We start from the raw sequence: 21,264 nt of genomic DNA, 5'->3' as shown, positions 1-21,264 counted from the left end.
CGTAGAGACCGTCGTGTTCATAAACTGAGTTGTAATCCTTGGCTTAGTGTAAGGAGCAGCAGCAGGCTGCTCTCCTCCTCAGACAGCCTGGGCTTAGACTGGCTCTGTGGGGCTAAGCCATCTGCCCACCCACCCGCCCTGGTTCATTTAGTGGGAAGACAACAGGCTATTATTTAATGGTTTGCACTGCAATGACAATGATCTGAAAAACGAATGAAAATCTACGTAGGTGTGCCCGTCGCGTCGCCTCACAGCTAGAAAAATACATTTTGTTAGTCAAGACCACTGGCTAAGGCATATCTCGTTCATTTCTTTCGATTTTTAAAATTCAAAATTCGCCATAATCCTTGGGAACTCTACTTTCAATTGCTGTTGTCAGTCATGACGTCTCCCCTACAACGAGAGGGAGAGAGAGAGAGAGAGAGATTCCCCATCGATATCATAGGCTATATAATAAAGGCCTTATACTGTATGTGATAGCCCATGCATCTAAAAGTTCTCACAAAATGTAGGAGTTTGAGCTAACGTTATAGTCGATGATAAATTGCCATTTAGTTTAGCTTAGTTTTATTCGCACAATAAAAAAACAGTACAAAAAAGGTAACATCAATAAAAGAGAAATATGTGCAGGTGAGAAAAGAAACCCATGAAGGGCTTATAATGTGGTTCTCACCAAAGATAATATAGAAATAGTAAGTAGACAAAGTAATCAAACATAGGTATGGAAAACAATATACAACAACAAATAAACATGATATCACATTAAAAAACGATTCAATGAGAATGTATTTGAATAAGAAAATGTATTGGCCACAACTTTCATGATTTCAGGATGATAAAAAAAAGCCTATTTATTGTATGTGTACCCCATAGCACTCTCTCATTCCGACCTATAGTTCTAGTGAAGACTGAGATAGAGTAGGCTAGGCAACTCGCATCATTGAAAAGTATAGTGGATTGAAATACTATGTATAAATGCTTTTATCTCACGTCAATTTTAGCATTATATACTCTTATACATATAGCATCTGTCATTCAGATGATGTTAATCGACGTTGTGGTAGGCTACAGTAGGTTATAGTTTCAACAAAGCTGTGGCTCTAACTGGAGTCGATCCCGTTCTGCCCAGTTCAGCCAATGCTTGAGGTTTTCTGTGATTGCGTTGTTTTTGTAGCGTGGGGCGATACCCTTGGCAGACCTACAAGCTCGCAGACCTGGCAGACCTACAAGCTCGTAGCGCGCCACTCGGTGGCGCGCTATGAGCTTGTAGAACTGCTATTTTTCAATAGCCAAAAGGGGTTCCGCCCAAAATGGGTTAAGTATACATTTCGATACCAATACTTTTTTACTTTTACTCAAGTAAATGTTGAATTCCGGATTTGTACTTGTAACGGAGCAGTTCTATATTGCAGTATTGATACTTTAAGCAAAACATTTGAGCGCTTCAGTCTTTTTTCCACCACTGACCGACCGTTGTTATTCATTTAACCCCTGCAGAAGAAGAGCAGAGAGGAGAGCTGCGGCGAGGGCAGCGGCGTGGAGATCCTGGAGAACAAGCCGTACGAGGACGGGCCCGGCGGCTCGGGCCAGTACACCCACAAGGTGTACCACATCGGCAAGCACATCCCCTCCTGGTTCTGTGCCATCCTGCCCCAGGCCGCCCTGCGTGTGGAGGAGGAGTCCTGGAACGCCTACCCCTACACCCGCACCCGGTGAGAGCGGCCGTTGATTTCGTCAATACTAAATCGGTTGGTTGGTTTTCAACCTTTTTCATACAAGGCCCATTATTCTTTTCCGGTATTTGAGCCACGGACGGACCACCATTCGACTAAATAATGTTGTTATTGTTGGATAATATTTTGTCCACAATTCCACGCTGTATTGATGTGGGCACTATGGGAGAGATACAGTAACAGGCAAAATCTAAATAACAATTATTTTACATTCTCTAATTATGTGTAGACTTCTTGTAAATTAAGTAATGCTTAACAGTAATTTAACTCTTGAGAGCGTAAAATGAAACCAAATGGCCCTGTAAGCACCAAGAAACTCTCCATAATTTAGCTAGGGACCACCTGGAACCCCCTCAAGGACCACTGGTGGTCCCCGGACCACTGGTTGAGAACCACTGGTCTAAAATTATGACAAAATATATGTTCGTCAACTAACTTTTCTAGATTTAGAAGGCATTTGTGGATTCAGCCTAAAATAAAAAAGGTCCCTAAACGCATTAAGACCTGGAACGTATCTGTGTCACCTTAGCTTTTAACCACTTTAACCATTATTTTACACTTTAGCTAATGAAAAATGGAAAAATGTTAATGGCCTAACGAGCTCTCTGTCTGTCCCTCTCTCTCAGGTACACGTGTCCCTTTGTAGAGAAGTTCTCCATAGACATAGAGACGTATTATAAACCAGATACGGGGGGTCAAGTGGACGTCTTCAATCTGTCTTCTGCAGAGAAGAGACAACGGACAATAGGTTAGTGTCACAAACGCACATGCGCGCACACACACGAACGCACACACGCTCACAGACACACGTACAAACACACTCACGCACATGCGCACGCATGCACACACATGCACGCACACACGCACATGCACACAAAAAAGACATTATGCATTATGTTGTTGTTCTATGTGTGCATGCATGCATGTCTACGTACATGCATGTGTGTGTGCGTGCGATGCCACAGCATGATGTGGGTTGCAGATGAGGCGAACACAGACATTCCCTGCAGGGGGGAAGAGTCCTTGGTGTGATTACATAACACACACACACACACACACACACACACACACACACACACACACACACACTTATTTAGTATTGCCATCCACGTACATGGAGACGTCAAAAGGAATTTGACATTAAAAACCCTAACCCCCTAACCCTAAAATCAACCCCCTAAATGCATGCCTCATCTTAACCCTCACCCACACCTGTTTTCTTAATTGTAACCGGTGGTCTACAAAGTGTGTGACAAAAACGAACTAATGTCCATGAATCCAAGGCTTCGTGGGGTGTGTAAATGATAGAAAATAAGTAATTATTTGGGCGAACCAGTCGTTTAAGTTTGACATGCATCGTAGTGAAAGTCACCAGCTTGCAAAAAGAAAAACACAATGCTCCAAAGATTGACTTAAATACAGTACTTAAGTAAATCTACCTAGCTTAGTTGCATACTGTCCACCACTGATCGGAACCGTGGCTCTGTAAAAAGCTTTATTAGTCGTGAGCATTTTTCTCAACGTGACCGGGAAAAGTTCCCTTTAAGTCACATTGTTTGGTGTTACTATCCCTGAGAGGACATTATGTCCTCAGTGTGCAGTGGTGGGGAAAAGTACTCAATTTGTTTCCTTAAGTAAAAGTATCAATACTGCAATGTAGAATTCCGCTATTCAAAATGAGTAACTGTACCCATTCTACAAAATCAATCAGTCAGTCAATCAATCAATCAATCAATCAATTAATCAAACTTAAAATACCAAAAGTAGAAAGTACTCATTATGCAGAATGTCTCATTTCACAATGTTCAAAATGTCTAAAAATCTTTCGAAAATAGCAGATCTACAAGCTTGTAGATCGGCTATTTTCAAATGGCCGAAATGTACAGTATATAGGGCTGAAGTTGTTAATGTATGTTTTGTAATAATAATCAAAATATACAAAGGAACTAATAAGTTAGTAACTAAAGTTTTCAAATTATTGTAGTGGAGTAAAAGTACAATATTTGCCTCTGAGATGTAGTGAAGTAGAAGTAAATATATGGAACATTATGCAATTAGTTATTTTCCACTGTGGCATACAATATACATGACTGCACCTGCACAGCAGGTTTACAGTGTGCTATGGCTGCATTGCTGATACTCTTCACTCATATGATTTGCATACATTAATGTGGATATTGTGTAGAATGGTTCTGCTGCCCTCTCTCCTTAACCATATTTATGAAACCTGGCATCCTTATTTTGGGGGGACTCATTGTTGGTGAAAGATCTTTGAAGAAAAGGGAAAAAAAAACATTCCCTCAAAAACCACCCTCTGGTGCGTGACATGAAAAGGCTAATGGTGGTGCTATGGTGCGCTAGCCCCTCCTATGTCCAGCTTTGAGGGTCTGTGAAAGGGTCTGTGAAAACGCAAACATTGAAGACAAAAGTGTATAAAAACAAACATTGAAGACAAAAGTGTGTAAACACAAACATTGAGGACAAAAGAGAGGACGCAAATTGTGATTGGCCAGAATGAGATGATGTATGATGACGTATGATGATAAGAGCGCCCCTCTGTGATTATTTTAAATACCGGTATATGAACATATACAGTATGCTGCATATATGTGGATATATATGTTCATATATTTAACTTTCAGTCTAGGGGGGTGTGTCAGCTTGGTCGGGAGGTATCGGGGAGGGGGTGCACGGCCCAAAATGTTTGGGAACCGCTGCCGTAGTCCTATCCGGGTGACCAGCTGGGCTTTGGACCGCTCTCCCTGCAGGATCTTTGGAATATTTGCCTTTTTCTTAATAATGGGTTGTTTTTATTGCTTGCTTGTTTGATGTTTTTAATGTGCTCTATAAGGCACTTAACATGTTCTGTAAGGTAACTTTGTTATAAAAATGCTATAGAAACACGTTCACTTCATTGTCATTATCATTATTCGTTCCGGAACTTCCGACGTACAGACCCCGACATAGACATGAGAGACTGTATCCAACACTGTCATTAATGCGTTCCATTACAGACCCCATAGACATAGTGAGAGACTACATCCCTCCACACGAGTACCTGGTGGAAGAAGACCCCAAGCTCTACCAGTCGGTGAAGACCAAGCGAGGCCCGTTGAGCGACGACTGGATAGAGGAGATCAACCGGGACCCCCGCGGGCAGACCCCCGTCATGTGTGCCTACAAGCTCTGCAAGGTGGAGTTCAGATACTGGGGGATGCAGTCAAAGATCGAACGCTTCATTCACGATGTGGGTAGGTACTGTTGCAAGACATACTACTGTATGGGCGCTTCTCTGAGGTTTTCATGTCGGCAAGGAGCTCCAGATTGATAGTTCGGAAGCGCAAACCGCACCAATGAACACAACTCCTTGCAACATGCAACTACTTGTAACTTCCTTGTAACTTCTTGCAACCATCATCCCGGTTTGCAAGGAGTTGCATTGGTGTGGTTTGTTTTGTCGCAAGGAGTTGCGACTAGTGCAAGGAGTTGCAAACTGGTGTGGTTTGGGTGTACAGAAGCCCATTTGGAACAGAACACTGTACAGTGTATTTGGTCATTATGAAAGACGGATGTGTAGAGAGATCAAAGTAAGCGATTTAGCGTATGACCCACTGTGCACGGTCGGAGCTGCGGTGCACTCTGGCTGTTGCTATGCCATTTTTCGCTGTACCACTCGTTATCAGATATATCAGATTAAGGTAAGAAAATGGTTAACATATGCATGTACAGTACATAACTAACTATTACATGTGCAGGTGGTTCCCCTACTCTTCCATTGCAGACATTGAGACATTTTGACCCTGTTTGTCGGCTAGGAACTGGTTAACAAGCAGTACTGCCTTAAGCTGATGAGCCCAATATTATTTCCAATGGGCCAAGGGGGGGTTTTATTCAGGAGATCCATTCAGGTTTGAATCAGTTTCCGTTATCTTTCTCTGGCAGATTAGGACATTTCTACTGATTGTAGTTTTGACTCTTCTGACCAGAATCACTGTATATCTTTCGATCGATTGCTCTTTCCCATTTTTGTTTCCAGTAATAAAAGCCGACAGGGGAAAGTACAGGGAGGAAAATGAGACCGAAAAGAGCGTGCACAATATAATAACGGACGAGGTTAAGCAATTACATGCAAGAGAGAAGTGCAATTTGGAAAGCGTCTAGGACCAGAGAAAAAAGAAGATAGGAACACTGTCTCTCTGAGATAACAAAGCAGCAGACAGGATAATTTGCTGCCTGTGTTCAGCAGGCTGGCAGGTTAATCACAGTAATCTGGGGTGCTGTTTATATATGGTCAGTGCTCTCAGACCGTCTATTGCACTCTCTAGTGCAATAGACCTACAGAAGCTCCCGATTATTAACTACTTTAACCCTGTGTCATCTCCATTTTAGGCATGTCATTTTATTCTTTATCCCCATGGTTTTTGTAACCCATTTTTCACCCGGTGCCAATTGCCTAAAGCTGTAATCCTGGGCGCTCTCCTCCCTCTGGGACAGCCCCAGACTGAGCTCATGCTTCCTTCAATGCATGAGGAGTGAGCAGGCCGCTTCTTATCACCTGGCAGTGGGCTTCCCCGACCTACCCTAGGGGACACGGGGAGAACATGCGAACATGCACAGAGGAAGGCCCTTTCGCCAACCCCACCTAGGGTATGGGCGCTGATGATGCGGAGGAACACAAATATTCGAGAACCACTGATTTAGAAGGCATTTGTAGAATCGGCCTTGGATCTTAAATGCAGGTGTGTAACAGGGGTCAGTCCATTGAATGAAAACGTTTGCCGGATGTTTTCTATCCAGGGGTCATCGCCACGCTGGCTTGTGGTTGACATTTTTGTCCTAAATCATTTTTTTATTTTTGACATACAAAATGAGTGGACAATAATATTACTAGAAACATACTGTAGATGGCACTGAATGACATTTGAGATCCACTAGTACTCGTTGGACTCCTAATATGCCATGTGTCATAGTAAATCAGTAACATTGTATGTCCTGCCTGCTGTGATTGTGAATACATTTACCTGGAGCATTACAAAGTGAGTTGCGAGCCCTTGCTTTTGTTCATGATATCTTTTAGTTTAACAGTTTGGCTCAGCACCAAGATCGGAGGATGTGCGCTGTTTTATCTTATTCTGATAGTAAATCAGGGTCTAGAACATTATACTGGTGTGTAAAAGAGAATTTGCCACAGACACGTTTGTCCACGTAGGGACACATTGATGACCTCCTGTATTCTACTCCCTCCAGGCTTACGCAAGGTGATGGTGCGGGCCCATCGGCAGGCCTGGTGCTGGCAGGACGAGTGGTACGGCCTGACCATCGACGACATCCGCCTGCTGGAGCTGGAGACCCAGCTGGCCCTGGCCAGGAAGATGGCCCAGTACAGCCTGGCCGAGGAGGAGGGAGCAGAGACCAACGGGGGGTCCTCCTCCTGCTCCGCTGGCCAGGAGCACCACGGGGGGGACCAGGGGCCCGAGGGGGGCCTGGGGGTCATCCCCGAGACCAACGCCGCGCTGGGGGACGAGGCGCGTGGGGAGCTCACCAAGCAGTGGTCCATCTCTTCTAGATCTTCCAACCGCTCTTCTAAAAGAGGTGTTGGTCACGTTACTTAAACTACCCGTTCTGTGACCCCGTTGTTGCAGGGTCATATCGGCCGATACCGATTCCGATATATTACATTATCATTATTATATTTATATTTAACTCATTGCTGATTTCTCCCCACTAACAGCTGACACTCTGAAAGAGACAGAAGGCAACACACACAGGCTCGCGCATCAAAACAGCCGCCACCATTATTCTCAATGGACCTATCCCACACCGGCCGTGCTGTCGTACAGTCGTTGCCGTGCGGTGAAAAACAAATGTGGCGGCAGAGCGCCGCGTCCTGTTGGTGCACGTCGATACTGTGCGTGTTGCCTTAGAGACAGGCAGACAAAGCCATTGATGGTCACATTATTATTGCGCCATCAATATCTGTGAAAATAATCTGGATTATTTTGAGACCGATTCGATAACAATACAGCATACAATACATTCATTTTTATGGCTGATTTCGATACGCTACCGATCATATTATGCATCTCTACTTCTTACTGTACCTTATCGTTGCTGTCATGAACCTCATCTCCAAATTCGTACTTTTAAATCGTATAAATGAATGACCTACTTGATCACACTGCAGCGCCAGACGACGCGGTGCATTTTGAGCTTGTAGATCTGCTACTTGTGCTGATTTTGAATTTGAATTTAATCTAATTTGAATTGGTTTCACCTGACAGACGTTATGTAAATAAAATGACTAAACTTAACATGTCTGGTGCAGAAACCTTGTATATCCTACTTTGTCATACAGTCCGTGCAAAGGCTTGTAGCATTATGTATTTTTTCTTTGTTTGAAAGATTTTCTGTGAGTCTGTGAGTGGGTTTTATAAATATTAATATTGAACCAACGAAAAAGTATAAACCAGAGCTCGTGACTAATTAATAACTATATTAAATCCTGTGGAACACACAGTTCTTTGTTTCCTGAAAAGTAACTTTTGGAGCCGGCAGCGGCATTATGGAAGATAATTCACTCTCTTAGGTTAAAGCACCCATGTAATGTCTGTTGTATGTTGTGAAGTTTAATCCAGTATGTATTCCCTATGTCTACAGGCAGCCCATCCCACCAGAGCATTTCAGAGTGGAGAATGCAGAGCATTGCTCGGGACTCCGATGAAAGCACCGATGACGAGTTCTTTGATGCGCACGGTACGCTCCAGTGTTGAATTTGGTGACTAAGACTAAAATACGTTGTTTTTTTTAAAGATTTTGATATTTAATCGACTAAGTGTGTTATTCATATGACTAGGACGAAATCAGAGTTTGCTGTCAAAATGAACACTGGTACACTCAAAGACCGTTTCTGTTTTGTATATAATATATACATATATACATTTTACAATATTATTGTAAAATGTGTGCAAAGTAAGCTTTTTAAAATGATAATTGTTTGCTCTAATGCTTGGCCCAGTCATTGGTCACAAAACACTTAACTCCCTTTGTTCAATGTACAGCCAAAGCCCAATTCTTTTAAGACACAATTGCAAATTACTTCTCATTAGATTAAAGTGAACTTGCACTATTTAATTGGAAAGCTGCTTAGTAGTATTAATGTTAAATTGTGTCAATGTCCAAACTGTACAGTAGTCTTATTTTAGTGTTCTTGTCATTGCATGACACTGCAGTTATAGGGATATTTCACTTAAGAAGAACTACATCTACATCTACTCTTTTGTGAACACCCCAGACAGTTTTTCAGTTTATTTTAGCTGCCTGCCCCATTTCTTATAAATCTGATCAAATGAATATCAAATATCTAAATACTGAATCGAGCAACTTAAGAACTATCTGGGTTTTTTACTAAAGCCAGATTAAAATAGCCCAAACATAGTTCGAAAGTGAAATATCCCTTTTTAAAGAGGTTTCTGTACAATATAATATATATACAGTAATACCAGCTCAGTGGCCTTGTGGTTGGAGTGTCCGCCCTGAGACTGGGAGGTCGGGGTTCAATCCCTGGCCGGGTCATACCAAAGACTCTAAAAATGGGACCCAGTGCCTCCCTGCTTGTCCCAAGTGACATACTAGCGTCATGTCCAGGGGTGTACTTGTACATCAAGCGTGTGTGTGTGTGTGTGTGTGTGTGTGTGTGTGTGTGTGTGTGTGTGTGTGTGTGTGTGTGTGTGTGTGTGTGTGTGTGTGTGTGTGTGTGTGTCAAACTTGACATGCCTTTGATTCCTTTCCTTTTTCATCCTGCAGAAGACTTCTCTGATAACGAGGAGATATTTCCCAAGGAGATCACTAAATGGAATTCCAACGATCTGATTGACAAAATAGAGACAATCGAAGTAGATGAAGCAAACGGTAGGTTGTTATACAGTATACACTGTAGATCAATGATCTTTTTCACATCCAGGTCCATTCCTTATTTTGGTATTTGATCCATGGACCATTGATGAGATTTTGCCTCTCAGACTCAAAACATACAGTATATTGAATATTTTATTATTGCTGGATAAGATTTTGACCACAATGCCATGCTGTATTGATGTGGTACCATTAAAGCATAATGAAATTTAGAACATTTTGCCTTACATACATTGCTTCTTATTGGTAGCCTACCCCAAATTTCAGCAGCTGTCAAAAATCCTCTAGGGTGGCTGGAATAGAAACCAATGTGGGATATGTTAGTAGACACCTTTGCAAGCACATTGGTGAAGACAATTCTTGGTAAGAAATTTATTCCCAGATTGTATTAATATCCCCTGACTATTACGGGTCCATTTGGTTCCATTTTACGCTCTCAAGAGTTAAATTATCGTTAAACATCTGCATTACTTAAGAAGTCTACACAATTTGAGAATGTAGAATAATTGATATTTTGATCAGCATTTTCCTGTTCTCTCTCCTATGGCACCACATCAATACAGCATGGAATTGTAGACAAAATCTGACAACAACAAAGATTTTGTGTCTGAGAGGCTAAATCTCATCAAATGGTGGTCCGTGGCTCATGCACCGAATATATAATTGATATGAACGGGGTTGAAAACCACTGCTGATTGTATACAGTATGAACATAATGTCATCGTCTGTCTAAATGCTCTCTCTTTTGTGTATAAATGTATCCACAGAATCCCTGTATCAAGAGTCTGGTGAGGAATACACAGGCACAGGTAGTCAGGACACCCACATTGAGGTAGGATTTCCTTACTACTATTACTCATGCCTACAGTATGTCAAACTGATATCTATCATTGCCTGTATCAATAAGGACCTAATTTCATTTAGCTGAGCTGGGACCAGTGTTTATTTCGTCAACTAAAATCTATGGACACAGGATGACACAGGGGAGTGTGTGTGTGTGTGTGTGTGTGTGTCCTCCCCCCCACACACACACACACACACACACACACACTCAAAAGCTAATCTGATCACACCCCCGTCCGTCACTGTCAGTTTGTGGTACGCTGGGTTTTTGTCTGCCCTGTCTGACTGTTCCGTCGCTCACCCTCACTAGACATTCACGCTGCACTCTCCTGTCTCCTCCCCTTCCTTCCTTCCTTCCCTCCCTCTTGTCTACTTCCTCCCTGTTTTCTGCCCCCCCCCCCCCCCCCTTCTCACCTGCAGGATGGTTCGTCCCAGCAGTGTCCTCAGTCCTCTAAGATTCATGTTCTCATTCTGGTGCTTCATGGAGGCAACATTCTGGACACAGGCTCTGGTACACATCCACAGAAATCACTGTTTATTTTGTGCATAATTCAAATTATGCATACAATTACAATTAAAATCTTCTTCTGCAAACACACCTTTTATGTTAAGTGTACACACAGATTTAAGACAAGATCGTTGTGCAGGAACCACTGTTTAACCCATTATGACGTGAGGCTGTTCTCAAACGTTTTCATGTCAAGGAAAAAGTGTGCCCCCACAATTATATATATATTTTGTCGCCGACCACCCATCTCAAATTTTGTTCCAGGGGCTCCTCCAGAAGCAAAGATTTGTGTTACAAATGTTCGCTTTAAAAATATCTATATTCAAATATTTGCACACATTTTCACGATTTTTCAACAGCTACAGTAAAATAATGGTCAATGTGGTTAAACGCTAAAGTGACACAGATGCGTTGGGGGGCTTTGGGTGGTGCAGGGGGGTAAAGCTCCTTGCCCACCATGGTTGGGGGGGCTTTGGGTGGTGCAGGGGGTTAAAGCTCCTTGCCCACCATGGTTGGGGGGGCTTTGGGTGGTGCAGGGGGCTAAAGCTCCTTGCCCACCATGGTTGGGGGGGCTTTGGGTGGTGCAGGGGGTTAAAGCTCCTTGCCCACCATGGTTGGGGGGGCTTTGGGTGGTGCAGGGGGCTAAAGCTCCTTGCCCACCATGGTTGGGGGGGCTTTGGGTGGTGCAGGGGGCTAAAGCTCCTTGCCCACCATGGTTGGGGGGGCTTTGGGTGGTGCAGGGGGCTAAAGCTCCTTGCCCACCATGGTTGGGGGGGCTTTGGGTGGTGCAGGGGGTTAAAGCTCCTTGCCCACCATGGTTGGGGGGGCTTTGGGTGGTGCAGGGGGCTAAAGCTCCTCCACCATGACGGAGACGTCATGGTGAACATGGTGTTTGAATCCTCTCTGCAGTGCATCTGGATTTTACTATTTATTTCTACATTGCAGTATTGATACTTTTTACTTAAGTAGAATCCCCACGACTGTGCTTTGTGTTCTGTTGCAGGCGAACAGACCAGCAAGCAGGGCGACGTGAACACGCTCAGTGGGGCGTTCGAGACGGTGATGAGACTCCACTATCCCACGGCGTTGGGTCGCATCGCTATCCGTCTGGTTCCCTGCCCCGCTGTGTGCGCCGACGCATTTTCACTGGTGTCCAAGTGAGCAAACACTCTCCAGTTATCGCCGTTATCGCCGTTGCTGTTGTCGGGCAAGAAACCTCTTATCTCCATATTTTAACTTTTTGTGTTTTTCGTGAACTAACGGCCTACCTGATCATACTACAGCAGTGGTTTTGTTAAGGTCCATTATTTATTCGGCATTTGAACCACGGACCACCTTTTGATGAGATTTAACCTCTCATACCCAATATTTTTTTAATACTGTCCGGTGTCCGTCCGTTCGTCCCGTTGCAGCCTGAGTCCGTACAGCTACGACGAGGGCTGCCTGTCCAACAGCCAGGACCACATCCCCCTGGCCGCCCTGCCCCTATTGGCCACCTCGGCGCCGCAGTACCAGGACGCCGTGGCCACCGTCATCCAGCGAGCCAATCAGGTGTACGCCGACTTCACCAAGTCCAGGGAGGGGTCTTCGTTCTCCGGTCAGGTCAGTGTGGAATTTGGAGGGCTTTCCCAGTGGTGGAGGGGAAGGAAATTAAGTCACATACAGTGGCAAGTGTGTGTTTTAACTCTTTTTATTTCCTACATCAAAATGACAAACGTTTCGGCTATCCAGCCTTCCTCAGTGTCTGGTTAGCCAAAACGTTTGTCATTTTGATGTAGAAAATGAAACGAGTTAAATGTCGTTTCTTGCCAATGTGCGTGTGTTGATCCAAGAGTATATCCAAACATTTTTATTATTATTATTATTATTATAGGATCTTCATTGGAGCCACTAGAGGCGCAATGAACTACAAATCCTACAAATGGTCTTCTAAGTAGTCGTGGACTCGTGGTTTGCTTCTCCCCCGACAGATTTTTTTAATTATTACAGCCAATTGCTGCACACAATTTTGGCATTGTGACATAGTCAATCAAACTTGTCTTTACATAGAAAAGCATTTATTTTATCACAGGTGTTGTGATGAATGACCTGATTGTGAACACAATCAGTGCATACTGATATAGGAGAAATAACATGGCAAATGTCATGATTCCCATTTCCCAAATCAGCCCCCAGCAACTAAGAGTGTAAGACAGGGAAATTATATTATTAAGCTTTGGAACACACATTTTATTTCACTTATATGTTCATTAATTTCATGTTATAATATTCACATACCGTATATAATCTCATCGTAAATCATAAGTAGCAGATCTACACGGTCGTTTTGAGCTTGTATATCTGCTCCCTTTTGCTATTGTTGAATTTGAATCCTAGTGAAAACGAACCGTTTACACCCGACAGAGATGACTTATTTCCATTACCGTTCCCCCATGAATGTACTGCATTAAAAGCACTGGGTGCAGTATAATGAAATGGCCACCCCGCCCGGCCAGTGGTGCTCCATCCCATTCCGTGCCTGGCTGGCTGGATTCAATGTTTATCTATTGGCCGTGCGTTTATTATTCGTTATAGAGTGCAATGATCAAAGTTCAGCAATGTCGAAGGCTGACCACAACCAGGGCAGGGGTCATCGCCATGTTGGCTTGTGGCGTACAAATGGAACCAAATGGACCCATTACGGGTCCATAAGTTATGGGGTTCCTTGAAAATAAAGTATCCTAGTGGACTGGACTCCTAAGGCCATATTCTTGCGCGCCGCCTTACACCTTATCCCTAAACTCCTTTCCCCCTTTATTTTTTACTATTTAAATTTTTTTTTTTTTAAATATTTCAAATAGCCGATCTACAAGCTCACAACGTGATGATGTAGATTGGCTAGTTGAACAGTTTCTAAATGTTTTTCAAAATAGTAACTACTATGGCTACTAAGTTTAGGGATAAAGGGGTAAGACAAGACACGTGGGCAAGATTGGGCCCCCAATGGGCCATACTTCGGTGTCATACTGTACATGACGTGACATTCAGTAACTGGTTCTCTATGATCAAAATAAGATGTGAAGTGAGGGGCGCTCTTATCAACATACATCATCATAAATCCCATTCCGTGCTCAGCCAATGAAATCATCGCTATGGGGTGATCGGTCAATGTTTGTGTTCACACAAACCTTCAAAAAAACGAAACAAATACAAATTTGCCACGGGCAAGGTACGGCCAAGTCTTGCCACGGACACATTTGTCTGTGTATGTGTATGGACACATTGATGACCCCTGACCACAACTCACGCTGAGCGCTCTCTGTGGTGCCTGTGCCACTTTGCTCGACAGAGCAACAAAATCCATCCTTTTGGTGCTGTGCAGCAACCCATTGGACATAATGGCATAGAGCCCTGCGGTGCTGCGTCCGCGCTCGGCGTGGAATAAGGCCCATTAACGCAGTAGTGGTTTTCAAACGTTTTCATTCCAAGGACCCCCAAATTGATAGATATTTTGGCCGCGGACAGCCCACCATGCCAGGGTCCTCCGGAAGAGAAGATTTCTGTAATGATTTTACAAACACTTTCAAGAGTTTTTCATTTTATTTTTTGTGACGCATTGTGAACTTGTATATCTGCTATTTTTGAATAGTCAACATAATACTACTGTATAGATTAATGTGACAAAAATGATTGTCATGCTATGTTAATACATTTCCCGGGGACTTCCCATGGAAATTGGGGGTCCCCGGACCCCACTTTGAGAACCAATACATTAGCTTGCACCAGCCTGTGTGTTTGTTTTTGAGGACTAGAACAAACATTAGCTTAAACAAACATTATGTTGTAAGATGATAACAGTGCCCCTCACTTTTACGTACCCTAAAAAAACACACCTGTGTGAAGTGAGGGTCGCTCTTATCATCATACATCATCATGTATAATCTCATTCTGGCCAATCACAATTTGCGTCCTGACTTTTCTGTCTTTACTTTTATCTTCAATGTTTGTGTTTGCACAAACCTGGAAAGCTTGGCATAGGAGGGGCTAGTGCCCCTAAAAATGGCATTTAAGTGCTGTACTTGAGAGTAGTGGTCACTTTACACCACATGGGGTTTTCACTGCCCAAGTATGACGTACTTGGATATTGGATATTGTCAATAGACGGTCAATTGTCCCCCTCTGCTGCAGGTGTGTGTTATTGGAGCTCTAAAAACCCACGTGTATTATATTATAAACTAGAACTGCACTCTGTCGAGTGCCTACTTGCTTGTTGCACACAAGTAGCCTACTAGTGCGCAAGCAGAGCGCGCTGTGTTCTAGAATACATCTCTGACTTACTTGAAAAGTATTTACCTGTCTGACACTATTTTGAGATCTGTTGAAGAACATGAAGGTAATTCTATTTAAGCATTTCAAATTCATTCTTTCGTTACGTAATTAACAACAATCAATTACTGTACGTAATGTTGTAATTAATACGGATGAGTGACGGCTTTCGATGGTGACGTATATGTCGATCAGTGTCAGGTGGATTAAAGGAAATGCCTCTATGTATATGTATGTAATTTGTAAGTTGATTAGCGGTATACTGTACTGTGGTTACTTTGCGTATGCCCCGTTTGATGCGTATGTATCGTAGCAGCATATGACGTCAGGGTATAACTAGCTCTCAATGATGACGTAATAAAGATGTGGATTAAAGGACCCAATGCCAGGGTGTAATGGTTTTCGATGGTGACGTAATGACGATATGTTTTAGTGTTCGGGAGGATTAAAGGTAATGCCCCTATGTATACATGTATATAATCTGACACCACTGCCATATCAAGCACAAGTAGTCATTATGTCATACACTGGCACGGCGCATACACATCAAACGGTGACATACGCATCGAAGCACTGGATGAAAACTATTACTTGTGCGCTCTGCTTGCGCAAGTAATAAGACTTTTGCACTTCATGGAAGGGGAGAGGGGATTTTTTTCTCTCCCTCTGTTTATGTTTCGCCAGCTGGAATCAGGGTAAGCTGAAGAAAGTCAAAGGATTGTTCCAAAAGGTTGAGAGAGAGGGCTGACCATGACGACATCACAGACCACTGATGTGCAGATACAGTATATACTGTATATCCTGGCCTTCGATAACACTGGTCTTTCCTTGTCTGCTGCAGGTGTGTGTTATTGGGGACTGTGTCGGGGGCATCCTGGCCTTCGATGCTCTGTGCAGCAGCTCTGTGACCGTGTCAGAGAGCCAGAACAGCAGCCGGAGGGGAAGTACCATCAGTGTGCAGGTAGAAACTCACAATGGCACCTACGCACACACGCACGCTAGGGCTGTCTGTCACAATTATTACATAATCGTCTAATCGCAATTATTTGAGATAATCGCAATTATTTTTGCATAACTGTCATAATCGTTGACATTTTAAAAAGCTAGAAATACATTTAAGCTGACGCGTTGTAAGCTTCTTTTGTATAAATAAAATATGTCAGTAATTTCTTTGTATATTTAACTTTTGCCCAGTGCAGTTTTACAGTTTTGCAAAACACATTTTTGGAACAAAATGCCTCAAATCATGAACACAGCGTGCAATTTACGTGAAATCTAGTTGATTATGAGGTCTTAAAGGCAATCTGGGGGAAAAAAAGTATTCATATGATGTTCAATGCCAAAAACACAATTAAATCCTTAATCGCAATTATTTGTCAACTTCAAATTTGTAATCGTGACAGCCCTAATGCACGCATGCACCCTTACATTGTAACGATTATTTCATGTCCACATGGACAGCATACAATGACACAAATATTAAAGGTACAGTTAAGGTTACATTCACAAAACTCATGGCATAATGTCTTCATGATACAATAAGCATGTCACTCAGTAGGCTACTGTATACACTATGGGTATGAGAAACAGCGCCGCCACCATATTTGACGGCTGCCAATCATAGCAGAAACGGCACAATACTTTTTGGGCATCCGATCCCAAGTTGTTGAAACCCTCGAACAACCAGTCTGTGGGTACAGTATGTCCGAGGCTACCTTAATAATCAGCTTTGTTTGTGTTCGTTTATGTGCTAAAAGAGTGATTTTGAGAGCTGTTTCGTTGTACAGCGAAGTCGAAGAGATGCTATTTTTGGTCAGTTGATTTTCCATTATATTGGAGAATCAACAGCACATTCTACCCTGTTTCTTTCATACAGTATTCGCTATAAAAACAAGATGAATGTCTTGTTCTGGGGCTGAGAAGTTGTTGTTTTGTAGCCTCTGTGTTCCAAATGCGACGTTCTTTGTGTTCCTATTTGATACAGGACAAAAGGGACAAGTCATGGCAGGTATTATAGGCTCTAGCATAGAGTTCTGTGTTATCACCCCATTAACACAGCATTGTTGTTGTAGAACACACATCAGCTCTTCACTTAATACCGTGGAAAAGAACTTGCTGCTTGTTGTGCCTGCTAGGCAGGAACTGTTCCGTCTGCATTGTTGTGACAATCTGTGAATGAATGTCAGTGGTGCCAATCGTCCCTTTCGACCCTCTGTGGTGTGGTGTGTCCTTTGTGTTGTTACTTTAACCAGAAAGCAGTGTCATTTTAGATTTGAGCTAAAAATAATTATTTTCTACTTTGGCTATTCAAAAATAGCAGATAGATTGTGCTCACTAAAAGAGTGACTTTGAGGGTTGCATATGTTTGGTCCGACACAATATTGAAGTGGTTTTTGAGAGCGGTTTTGAAAGATGGGAGGGCGGGTAGCATCTTTAATATTTGCATTCCACAGGGAGGGGACAGCAACAGATCAAAAGCCTGGTCGCCCCAGGTTTGGTGTTTGGTCCTTGGGGGACAACTAGGGAGGTTGGCGTTATCAGTAGGCCTGTCACAATTATTACATAATCGTCTAATTGCAATTATTTGAGATAATCACAATTATTTTTGCATTCGTCAATTGACAAATATCCATATATTTTCAATCATTTTTCAAAAATAGCAGAAATAGCAGATGTACAAGTAGATCAACTATTTCCCTGTGCAATTTGTGATTTTGGAGTGCCAGATTGTGGAGTGCCTTGTAGCTGGTGGTGGTGAGCAGTGTTTTGAAGTGTATTTCTATGACTAGACTACTTGAATTTTAAGTTCCTTATAAGCAGACTTGCCAGGAGGAGTGACAGCTTGATCCTTTCATCTTAAAGGTGTATCTCTCTCTCTCTCTCTCTCTCTCTCTCTCTCTCTCTCTCTCTCTCTCTCTCTCTCTCTCTCAGCGAAAGACCTTCCACTACATATTATACTATAATACTACCGGTATATATTTTTTGCTATAGATACATCCATAGACTTGTTTGGCAGCACTGTCATCAGTCTATGTTGGATTCATGGTAATGTGTATCTTTCAGACATTTAACCACTTATACCATCAATACTTCTTTGCTGAATGGAGTCCCTCCATTGCCTGGTTTACTTCTGCAAAGACACAGGCATCCCTACGCTTAAACTTCTCATCAAACCATGATTAGAAGGATATATTCAGGTTCTCATTCAGAAAGTAGTTTTTTGCCACTCAGTAGGTGTTCCCGCATATAACTTCCAGATATAATGATGTCATGCGCATAGCCTCTATTGTTGTTTTTGCTAGGAACCAAAACCAAATAATTGTACCCTTGTGTACAATATGTAACAATAAAAACCTTGAACCTTGAATCTCGGGATGCAACTATTTGGTGATTTTTATATTGATTACTTTTTTCGATGAATCAAATAATCAAGGAGCAGTGTTTTTATATTAAAATATATTTTTTATTATATTAAAAACAATCGATTAAATCTCTCTCTCCTTTCCTCGCGCCTCTCTCTCCATGCAGGAGGCGGAGCTGCTCTCCCCGGGCATCGTTATAAACAGCGTGTCGTCGGGCTCCTCCCCCTCCTCCCCCTCGCTGGAGGGCAGCCGCCACCTGAGCCGCTCCAACATCGACATCCCGCTGGGCAGCGGCGGCGGCTGTGGTGCCGACGACGCCAGGAAGCAGCTTCCGCGGAAGCGCAGTGACTCCTCCACCTACGAGCTGGACACCATCAAACAGCACCAGGCCTTCCTGTCAAGGTCCGTCTGATGGCACGCACGCACACACACATTTCGCACACACAGGGCTATCACGATTACACGTTTGACCCATTTACGTTTGACCTCGAAATAAAAAATAAAGAAATAGCAGACCTACGCACAAGCCACCGGGTGGCGCGCTATGAGCTTGTAGATCTGTACGAGCAACGAGGGCGTCACGGGATAGGCGTCCAAAGGCGTCATGTGGCACTGAATGAGTAGACTAAAATGCCCACGCACAATTGATAATTCTAAAATGTGGGATATGGGCATGAAAATGACAACTGCGTTGGTTGGAAGCTATCAATGAAAATGACACTGCGTTGTTGCCCCGGGTGTAAGAAACTGAAGTTCTGAATGACAAGCCAAACCAATAATGGTCTGTAACCGATTTTGCCTCTATTGTTCAGGCCAAAAAAGACTGAAATTAATATAAAGAGAATCTGAACTCTGCTGAAGAAGCACTAAACATGATACTGAAAACGATCAAAGAAACGAGCTATACAGTAAATATAAGAATGAAAAGAAATTAAAGTACCGGTATATGACATCCTCCAAGCCAGCTCAGCTGGTGCCAAATTGCGCACGGGAGTGTGTGAACCTACCAGTGGAGCGACCTGACCTGCAGAAGCAGCACGGTTTACATTCCCACAGGAAATTCATCCATGGAGAATGATGATGTTTTCATAGTGACTTAGGTGGTCCCTCCCACACTGGCTCTGTTTTTAGATGCACACAAGACAATACAACCTCAAAAGGACAAAGAAATGCAGGCGAGGCCAGTTCAACAACAAACAAGATGACCCTGAACCCACAGTTTAGTCTAAACATGGACCTGTTCAGGTGCATTATAGGCAGATTGATTGATTGAAATATGTATTAACAGTTTGCAGAATTACTGTACATTTCAAGCACAAACTCAATACAAAGACTGTTAACTGTGAATCAATGCATTTGACATGCATTGATCAAAGTCCTTGTTGACTAAGTACGTTTTGAAATTAAACTGTATATGCCGTAGATCACGTTATTGGTGTTGCGTATTGTGACTGTCTTGATATGGAAAGGGTTCCCTGTTGGTACAGTGGCAGGTGATTGAAAGCACTGGCTTTGTGTGTGACATTACATTGTGTGCCCTGACCTAACCGTAGCACGTCTGTAAATTGCTGTGAGGAACTGTGTCTGGGTCAGTGATGGGAGGTCAGCTCCCGCCAGCTGGTTCCTCAGATTGGACGGCCTCTTGTCGACAACAGGAGGGTCGTGATGTTGTTATAACCACAATTTTATACATTCAAAAGTAGTGAAAATATCAGATCTGCAGCAAACCCGTTTCGACGCCACTATTTCAGCCAATTCAAATCCACCATCTTGGAATTTTCCGTTACTGGAAAGCAACCGGAAAATAATGCTATTGGCTGGTTGTGAGCTTGTAGATCTGATATTTTCACTACTTTATTTTGGCCCCCAATATAATAAGTAGTAGTTTATTTGTAGCCGAGCTGTATAATGGCATCCTTAAGACGAACTTAAGCACCTTGGTAAGGAATGCCTCTTCCAGACTGTGGTTAAATGCACATGCCACTTCCAAAATGGTCTCGCGCACGCACGCACACGCACGACATACACACACTCACACAGTAACGTGCTTTGTGTTCCCCCATCCCCCCCCCCCTGCAGCCTCCATTCCAGCGTGCTGCACACGGACCAGGCCTCCAGGCGCTCCAGTAACAGCACCATGCTGGAGGCGGCTGGTTCTCTGGGGAGACTGGACTTTGAGGTGTGCCACTTCTTCCTGTTCGGCTCTCCTCTGGGCCTGGTGCTGGCGCTGAGGAAGACCGTGGTGCCGTCTCTGGATGGTGAGTGAAGAGGAGAAGGGCTTTCTGGCTCACTATAGTATGGGGTACGCTATATGCACAGGGTAAACTAAAACAAAGGGCTCGCTACTCGCAAGTCACTTAGTAATGCTCCAGGTAACTTTTATCCACGGACACAGCATGCAGGACGACCCATGTCGGTCTTTCTCAATCTCAAGTATAAGTGAGATAACAGGAAATTATTATTTGTGTGGACAAAAGAGACATCAGCTCCATCTGGTGTTGTGGGGTGGCTCTAAAAACATTTCTTCACATGATCAAAGTTAGTGCATAAATATACATTACATATTTTAATTTTTATTTTATCAACATGATTTTAGTAATTG

The 21,264-nt window shown here is 43.1% G+C and overlaps 1 protein-coding gene across 1 annotated transcript in view; it reads left to right on the top strand.

Moving 5' to 3' along the window:
• The window catches only part of pitpnm2 (phosphatidylinositol transfer protein, membrane-associated 2), a 60,697-nt gene that overhangs the window by 23,694 nt on the left and 15,739 nt on the right, over positions 1-21,264 (top strand). The window contains exons 5-17 of the mRNA XM_080755750.1: positions 1,498-1,712; positions 2,360-2,481; positions 4,748-4,984; positions 6,981-7,325; positions 8,391-8,486; positions 9,537-9,641; positions 10,412-10,476; positions 10,908-10,998; positions 11,999-12,152; positions 12,408-12,597; positions 16,142-16,261; positions 18,829-19,064; positions 20,742-20,920. Of these exons, the coding sequence (XP_080611876.1) occupies positions 1,498-1,712; positions 2,360-2,481; positions 4,748-4,984; positions 6,981-7,325; positions 8,391-8,486; positions 9,537-9,641; positions 10,412-10,476; positions 10,908-10,998; positions 11,999-12,152; positions 12,408-12,597; positions 16,142-16,261; positions 18,829-19,064; positions 20,742-20,920 (2,155 nt within the window). The remainder of the gene's footprint in view (positions 1-1,497; positions 1,713-2,359; positions 2,482-4,747; positions 4,985-6,980; positions 7,326-8,390; positions 8,487-9,536; positions 9,642-10,411; positions 10,477-10,907; positions 10,999-11,998; positions 12,153-12,407; positions 12,598-16,141; positions 16,262-18,828; positions 19,065-20,741; positions 20,921-21,264) is intronic.

This window comes from Protomyctophum bolini (assembly GCF_963924005.1).
Source record: "Protomyctophum bolini genome assembly, chromosome: 22".
NCBI lineage: Eukaryota > Metazoa > Chordata > Actinopteri > Myctophiformes > Myctophidae > Protomyctophum > Protomyctophum bolini.
This window is presented reverse-complemented; position numbering and strand designations above follow the sequence as displayed.